General features: G+C 43.6%; 1 protein-coding gene across 1 annotated transcript in view; it reads right to left on the bottom strand.

Annotated features, from left to right (window-relative positions):
• LOC128693318 (contactin-2-like) overlaps nucleotides 1-4887 on the bottom strand; it is a 189294-nt gene extending 184407 nt beyond the window's left edge. Inside the window, exon 1 of the mRNA XM_053782942.2 lies at nucleotides 4761-4887. Within this exon, the coding sequence (XP_053638917.2) occupies nucleotides 4761-4867 (107 nt within the window). The 5' untranslated portion in view covers nucleotides 4868-4887. The remainder of the gene's footprint in view (nucleotides 1-4760) is intronic.
• Nucleotides 4888-9183: the final 4296 nt, after the last annotated feature.

Genomic DNA, 9183 nt, shown 5'->3' with positions numbered 1-9183 from the left:
TCCAGTTTCTTGACGTGCTTTATCAAGTGCGGGTTCCAAACAGGTGCTGCATACTCCAGTATGGGCCTGACATACACGGTGTACAGTGTCTTGAACGATTCCTTACTAAGGTATCGGAATGCTGTTCTCAGGTTTGCCAGGCGCCCATATGCTGCAGCAGTTATCTGATTGATGTGTGCTTCCGGAGACGTGCTCGGTGTTATACTCACCCCAAGATCTTTCTCCTTGAGTGAGGTTTGCAGTCTTTGGCCACCTAGCCTATACTCTGTCTGTGGTCTTCTGTGCCCTTCCCCTATCTTCATGACTTTGCATTTGGCAGGATTAAATTCGAGAAGCCATTTGCTGGACCAGGTGTCCAGTCTGTCCAGGTCTCTTTGAAGTCCTGCCTGGTCCTCATCAGATTTAATTCTCCTCATTAACTTCACATCATCTGCAAACAGGGACACTTCAGAGTCTAACCCTTCCATCATGTCGTTCACATATACCAAAAATAGCACTGGTCCTAGGACCGACCCCTGTGGGACCCCACTCGTCACAGGTGCCCACTGTGATACATCATTACGTACCATGACTCGTTATTGCCTCCCTGTCAGGTATTCTCTGATCCATTGCAGTGCCCTTCCTGTTATATGCGCCTGATGCTCTAGCTTCTGCACTAATCTCTTGTGAGGAACTGTGTCAAAGGCCTTCTTGCAGTCCAAGAAGATGCAATCAACCCACCCCTCTCTCTCGTGTCTTACTTCTGTTATTTTATCATAAAACTCAAGAAGGTTTGTGACACAGGATTTGCCTTCCATGAATCCGTGCTGGTTGGCATTTATACTCTTGTTCCGTTTCAGGTGCTCCACCACTCTCCTCCTGATAATCTTCTCCATAACTTTGCATACTATACACGTCAATGACACAGGTCTATAGTTTAGTGCCTCTTTTCTGTCTCCTTTTTTAAAAATGGGAACTACATTTGCCGTCTTCCATACCTCAGGTAGTTGCCCAGTTTCCAGGGACGTGTTGAAGATTGTGGTAAGTGGCATGCACAACATATCTGCTCCCTCTCTAAGGACCCACAGGGAGATGTTGTCCGGTCCCATTGCCTTTGAGGTATCGATGTCCCTTAGCAGTTTCTTCACCTCCTCCTCATCTGTATGTATGTCGTCCAACACTTGTTGGTGTATTCCTTGCTGGTGTTCCCATCTGATCTGTCCCCCCAGAGTCCTTCCTGTCTCTACTGTAAATACTTCCTTAAATCTCGTGCTGAGCTCCTCACATACCTCTTGATCGTTTCTTGTGAGTTCTCCACCTTCTTTCCTCAGCCTTATCACCTGGTCCTTGACTGTTGTCTTCCTCCTAATGTGGCTATACAGTAGTTTCGGGTCAGATTTGACTTTCGATGCTATGTCGTTTTCATACTGTCGCTGGGCCTCCCTCCTTATCTGTGCATACTCGTTTCTGGCTCTTCTACTAATCTCCTTGTTTTCCTGGGCCCTATGCCTCCTGTACCTTTTCCATTCTCTGTAGCACTTAGTTTTTGCCTCCCTACACCTTCGGGTAAACCAAGGACTCGTTTTGGTCTTCCTATTATTTCTGTTTCCCTTGGGAACAAACCTTTCCTCTGCCTCCTTGCACTTTGTTGCCACATATTCCATCATCTCGTTTACTGATTTTCCTACCATTTCTCTGTCCCACTGAACCTCCTGCAGGAAGTTTCTCATACCTGTGTAGTCCCCCCTTTTATAGTTTGGCCTGTCCCCTTCAGTTCCTGTTACCTTCTCCACTTGTAACACTGCTCAGGGTGAACACAAGATCCAGTCTTGCTGGCTCATCCTCCCCTCTCTCTCTGGTTGTGTCCCTGACATGTTCATGCATGAGGATTTCAAGTACCACATCCATCATCTTGGCTCTCCATGTTTCGGGACCCCCATGTGGCTCCAGGTTTTCCCAGTTGATCTCCCTGTGGTTGAAATCGTCCATTACCAGTAACTTTGCTCTGCTCGAATGAGCTCTTCTTGCCACCTCAGCCAGTGTGTCCACCAACACCCTGTTGTTTTCTTTGTACTCCTCTCTTGGCCTCCTGCAGTTCTGTGGTGGGTTATACATCACTCCAATGACTACTTTATGTTCTCCGGACTGAATTGTACCTACAATGTAGTCTCTTTCTCCAATTATGTCCATGCCTTCCATTTCCTTAAATCCCCATCGGTGTTTTATGAGCAGTGCAACCCCTCCTCCCCCTCTACTCCTTCTATCTTTCCTCAGGATCTGATATCCCGTTGGGAAGATTGTGTCTGTTATTGTCTCAGCGAGTTTTGTTTCTGTGACTGCCATGATGTCTGGGGATTTTTCACTGATTCTTTCGGTCCACTCCTCACGTTTATTCGTTATTCCATCCGCGTTTGTGTACCAAACTTTCAGTTTCTTTTCTATCATTGTGGTCATGCAAGAATATTGGGGTTGGGGGAGCGAGAGCCTTGGTGGGGGCCTATATGGGGCTGTGGTGTAGGTGGGGTTTGTGATGATGGGGGTGGGGTCAGAATGCCCATAAGGGACAGCTGTTGGGGTGAGGTTTGTGATATGGGGGTTGGTGGCAGAGGGAACAGTGAGTGGGTTGTAGTATAGGTTGCTCAGTTGCGTTGGGAATGTCGCGGTTGGAGTCTTTTGGTGGGAGATTCTGTGGGGTGTGTTAGCCCTTCCTCCTGTGTCTGGGTCCTGCTCATCTTCGTCATTGCCTCTCGTTCCTCCTTGCGTCTCTGTACCCTCTCTTTCAGTGTAGTCCTTTCTTCTTGTGTTCTGTCGCGGTCGAGGTATACTCTCTGGTACCCCTGTTTGTCCCTCAGTCTTGCTTTCTCTTGCAGAATCCTGGTTCGAACTGATTCTTCCTTGAAAGTTACTCTGACAGGCCGTATCCTTCCACTCGCAAACCACCTAATTCTCTGAAAATTTGTCACCTGGGTCACATCGCCCTCACCTATAGTTTTCATGATGCCTTCAATCATTTTTTTCTCCTCCTGTTTTATTTCTTCAAAGTTGTCCCCCTTGGCTTCTTGGAGCCCGTACACAAAAACTGACCTCGCCCTTTCCTCCTCCCACTGAGTCTCCATCTGCTTCCTCTGAGGCATTTTATTTCCTTCCATTGACATGTTCTTGCCTTCAGTCCCTGTCATATCTGAAACTTCTATTCTCAGTGAACTGTCTTTAATGACCAGCTGTCCCTTGCTACTGCAGTTGGCTGTTAGAATCTCTGCATATAACATACCTTCATTGTCTTCGGACCTGTCATTTGATCTTAGTGTGCTCCTCGTCTTTTCCCTGGCCCCACGTGGGTCTGATAGGGCCTTCACGTACGGCATGTCTCCGTTGTTGCATACTGTCCCCTTGTCTGTGCCTGACATTGAATTTCCTGATGTTACATCTGAATTGTCATTTGTCTCTCTAATCTGTTTCAGGCTTTGCAGTTTCTCTTCTAAGCACTGTATCCTAGCTTCTGCTGCTAAGACCTGTACTTCCCACTTCCTGCACTCTTCAGCTATCCGCTCCTCCATTTTCTTACCAAGCTCTACTATCTTCCTTCCCCACTCTTCCTCCCTTTTTTGGAGCTCTAACTCCCAGTCTTTCCTCCCTGGTTCGTCTACCAGATCTCTGGTTTTCCGTCCTCTAGGGCCACCCATTTTTTTTTTTATTACCACAGACAGAAGGCTAGAGGAGGGAGAGGGTGAGAGGGGGAGAGAGAAAGGGTAGAAAGAGGGAATGAGAGGAGAGAGTATGGGGGTGAGGGATAAGACCAAGGGGGAGAGAGAGAGAAATGTGAGGGGGGAGAGAAAGGGTGTGTGTGTGTGTGTGTGTGTGTGTGTGTGTGTGTGTGTGTGTGTGTGTGTGTGTGTGTGTGTGTGTGTGTGTGTGTGTGTGTGTGTGTGTGTGTTTACTTAACGATTCGCAATCGGGCGAAATTATTGACAATATCTCTCATTTGGTTATTTGTAAATCGCTCCAGTTTACTGTTAGGGATGTTAAAGACAACAGTAATTATTGGTTATTATGGCCTGCTTTCCGGGAGTCTGGAAAAAAATGTGCTACACAAATTTGGACTGGAATTAAAAATAAAACAAATTTTCTTCCGAAACGGGAACCAGAAATTCCAAAATTAAATCAGATGGACAATAGGCCAAAATATCGGCATAGCCAGGCCTCTCACTTACTGAGTAAACAGGTCTATTTCCACTAACGCTGACGCTAATCCCCAGGTCAAAACACCACCACAGCCAGACCTCTCACTGCTTGAGTACACACGACTACAATCCTCCAATACCAGCCAGACCTCTCACTGCTTGAGTACACACAACTACAATCCTCCAATACAATACAGACCTCTCACTCCCTAAGCACTTATGTCTACAATCCTACAATACCAGCCAGACCTCTCACTTCTGGGTACACACATCTACAGTCCTCCAATACAAGCCAGACCTCTCGGTCCCTGAGTACACGTGTCTATAATCCTCCAATACTAGCCAGATTTCTCACTCCCTGAGTACTCACGTCTACAATCCTCCAATACCGGCGTTGAAGTTTGTTCCTGTTTCAGCTTCTTGTTGGTGGTTTAAGGGTAGATATCAGCTTACTACGTATCTAGCCCATGCTCAAGTTTTTGTCGATAAACGTTTTAACTACACAATTGTAGATTAATTGAGAACTATTTCATCTAGGCTATTGCAATATTGGGTCTTCATAGATAACTGTATATGCAGGATATAATGACAGGTACTCACGTGTAGATGGGAGTGCCAGAGTAATTGCTGTAAAACATTACAAGAACCGGGTGATCGTCTTCAAGTGTAGTAGAGACGTCGCAAGGCAGTAGAGCCTCTCCTTCCATCACTGCTGTGACGTTCACCACCGGACCTGCACGCAACAAGACCTCGTTAATTTTAAGGATTCAAGTTTCCTATCTTAAGCAATTCAAGAGATAACCTAGCTGGCCGTTAGCACATGAAGGTACTCAGGTTTTATTTTCTATTTTCACTGGTATTTTTACATGGCATACAATATCAAAAAATAGATAAAATAGACACGTGCGCATTGCCTTGGAATCATTATTCTGAAGACGTTTCTCCCTCAAAGTGGCTTTATCAGTTTAACTAAGTGGTTATTAATAGGAGAAATTGGAAGATGAGATATTTAGTTATTCAATCTTGAAAATGTTGAAACTGGAGACAGTAGAAGGTGAGTTGACTCATTTCTAAGACATGAACTATTTCCACTAGTCTAAAGTTATTAGAATCCATAACAATTGGTATGATTAGGAACCTCCTTGATAAGCATGATTTGATTAACTAGACTCAACTGAAACAAACAAGAGACTTACACTTAACACATTTATTGACTTTATTTACTAACTTAGGCGGTGAATTATGATAAACATACAATTTTGGCTACTTGGATTACAGTGTAGTTTTTCAAAGTGTTCCATATTAACGTAAAGACAGTTACAGAGAGCGGCAGCACATCGTATCAGTGGAAAAATTCTCTCATAGATCGAGGCATAAATAACATACAGGTAAAAAGTTTGCGAAAATTGGGTGAAATCAGACTAGGGATCACCACGTATTTCCCAAGGATCAGTTTTAGACCACTCGTTCATAATCTACTGACCTTGATGAGGGAACAGAAACATACATTGTAGCATACCAGCTTTCTTCCAGTAAGTTAAGGTGGCCCAAAATAAGATGAAACACATTCACCATCATTCATTTAATTGCTGTATCAACAAACGTATGAATATGTCACGTTTCATATGACCCCCTGAACAGCAACATCTCTTAAAGAGTGAAGGCTCTGTACTTCCCACCTTCAGGATTTAAGTCCGAATAACCAGTTTCCCTAAATCCTTTCAGGGATTCTAACAGCACATTAGGTCATATAAAATAACTCTCAACTCAAACAGACCTAACAACACTCAAAACCTCCATTAACCATCTCCTCCCAACCCCTCCAGGAACACTCTTTACCCATCCTTTATACCCGAGATTTATACATCCTCTTAATAATCTTATCAGGTCTGCTTTTTCCTCTCTAAATGCCAGAACCACTTCAACAACCCTTTCCTCACCTCACTTCATAAAAACATCCTCACAACCATCTCAACAGCACTTCCTCACCCCCACCTCAACCCCTCCTCACCACCACCTCAACAATCCTTCCTCACCCCCACCTCAGCCCCTCCTTACCACCACCTCAACAACCCCTCCTCACCTCACTGAATAATACTTTTGGTACAACCACACTATAAATTCTTTGCATAATATTCATACCGCACACTTCTCTCAGACACGAAATCACTACGTCGATACGATATAAACTGTCAACACAGCTATATTACAGTATGTTCTTATTTTTCCCTTCATAAATAAACTTTTCCACAAATACCTCAATAAGTTGCCCTTCCTCTTTCCTCCTTGCTTAATCTTTGGTCCACTTCCAATATTTTTTTTAATATTACAAAGTTTTACGTCTTAAGTCTCTGGACCGTACCTCATCTTCCACAAGAAGAGGATAGATCTTATTGTGTAATCATTGGGTACTGTAGACCTTAGGACCAAACTAATCATGATATATTTTGATTTCTTTTTCGATTTCTTGGGTATCCCGTCTTCAGAATAGCATAGCTGACTTAGGTTCTTTAAGGAAGGCGTTCATAAGGATCATAATGGAGGATTTTTCAGCAGGATGTGGCGTTGATAAATTAGATACATGTGCAACATTTGAGTATCTTTAATGAGGAAACGTTTCGCCACACAGTGGCTTAATCAGTCTATACAAAATAGAATCGTGTAAAACAGGAGGAGTTTGAGGTAAATAGTAACTCAGCCTTGAGTCGAAAAGAATACAGCATATGTGCGAAGAGGTGGCTTATATACTGTAGGCAAGAGAGGTGCAGCCGCCTAATTTATCAACTTGTCGGTTCTCTGAACCATTCATCTACATTCCTGTCTGACACAGCAACTTCTTGGGATCTTAATACAGGGAATTCTTCACTTGCCTAACCCTTGGGCATGACCTACTTCCACATTCGAAAAATGTGATACTACCTACGACTGCTGCACCTCTGCTGCCTACAGTATATAAGCAACCTCTTCGCACACACGTCGCATCATTGTAGAAACGTTTCTCCCTCGGGAACCAGAGACGGGTCATCGCAAGACTGAGACCCGTGCCAGGACTACGGTCTTGGCGAACATTATACATATGTTGTATTCTTTTCAAGATTGATGGACTGATCACATCGACTCAAGGCTGAGGGACTGATTACCTCAAACTCCTCCTGTTCTTCACTATCCTCCTTAGTATGGACTGCTGAAGTCACTGTGTGGCGAAATGTTTCCTCATTAAAGATACCCAAATGTTAAATATGTGTCTAATTTATCAACAGTCTAGCATTTCTTTGGATGCCGAGACAAGAGTAGCTCTGATGCTAAAAAATAGTAAACATATCTCTGCTTACAGAAGCATAGATAACCACAATGTATATGTAGAGCTGGCTCGCTTTACAGACCTCCAAACATCAATGGTATGACATAAGAACATAAGAAAGAAGGAACACTGCAACAGGCCTACTGACCCATGCGGAGCAGGTCCATGTCCTCCCCCCGGATTAGCCCAATGACCCACCCAATCTGGTCACCTCCACTCAAGGAAGGAGCACGGCACCAGACCCAGCAGCACAAGCTAGTCAGGTCCAACTCACACCCACCCACACCCACTCATGTATTTATCTAACTTATTTCTAAAACTACACAACGTTTTAGCCTCAATAACTGTACTCGGGAGTTTGTTCCACTCATCCACAACTCTATTACCAAACCAGTGCTTTCCTATATCCTTCATGAATCTGAATTTTTCCAACTTGAAACCATTGCTGCGAGTCTTGTCCAGCCTGGAAATTTTCAGCACGCTATTTACATCCCCATTATTTATTCCTGTTTTCCATTTATACACCTCGATCATATCCCCCCTAATTCTACGCCTTTCGAGAGAGTGCAGATTCAGGGCCCTCAGTCTATCCTCATAGGGAAGATTTCTGATACATGGGATCATCTTTGTCATCCTCCTCTGTACGTTTTCCAGAGCATTTATATCCATTCTGTAATACGGTGACCAGAACTGTGCAGCATAGTCTAAATGAGACCTAACCAATGATATATAGAGTTGAAGAACAACCTGAGGACTTCTATTATTTATACTTCTAGATATGAAGCCAAGAGTTCTGTTAGCTTTATTGTGAACACTAATGCACTGTTGTCTTGGTTTTAGATTACCGCTAACCAGAAATCCTAAATCCTTTTCGCAATCAGTAGTGTTAAGATCTACATTATTTAGTTTATATGTGGCATGGTTATTTAACTGTCCAACATTTAGAACTTTGCATTTGTCAATATTAAACTGCATCTGCCACTTCTCCGACCATTGCATCAGTCTATTCAAATCATCCTGGAGTGCTCTAGTGTCCTCATTAGAATGAATTGGATGGCCTATGTGAAGGCTTACTCAGCCCTGTAACAACTTCAGACAGTATTACCAAGGCTGGCTCCTCCTCAGGAAAATTAATGAATAGAAAAAGAAATAATAATTCACAAAGATAAACATTTCATTATTTAGTAATGCAATATAAAACATTGAAAAAATGAATGTGTATCCTATTTGACAGAAAAATGAAAAATGAAATAAAAATATGATATTTAAATTCAATGCTAATATATACAGTTATACTGGGGTGTCTGGTGGAGGTTGACACCGTCTTGTAGAAATTGTAGCCGTTACTGATGATGTGTGGGGGGGGGGTCACAGATGTTGGTGACAACCAAACGACTAGTTCTTCACAGAGTCTATAGCCTTGAATAGTCAGTCCAGATGACAGGAACGCAGGTTCTTTACAACTACAAAGATAATTAATCAGGTAGGTAGATTATGAAGTGACGTCCCAAGACCGTTTTCAGTCCGTCTCCTTCAACACTTCTCGTTGGTTGGCAGGTGACCCGATCTGTCATTCCAAGAGTTGTGCTGGGAGCTGTGAGTCGAGTGATTACTGTTTGTCCGGAGCCCCACATGTCACCTTTCGGGGTGGGGAGAAAGGGAGGAAGGGGATAGCGGGAGCTAGACTGACCCTACCTTAACAAGCCGCCGGCAATCAAACTA

The sequence above is a fragment of the Cherax quadricarinatus genome, chromosome 90, assembly GCF_038502225.1.
Source record: "Cherax quadricarinatus isolate ZL_2023a chromosome 90, ASM3850222v1, whole genome shotgun sequence".
Taxonomy (NCBI): Eukaryota; Metazoa; Arthropoda; class Malacostraca; order Decapoda; family Parastacidae; genus Cherax; species Cherax quadricarinatus.
This window is presented reverse-complemented; position numbering and strand designations above follow the sequence as displayed.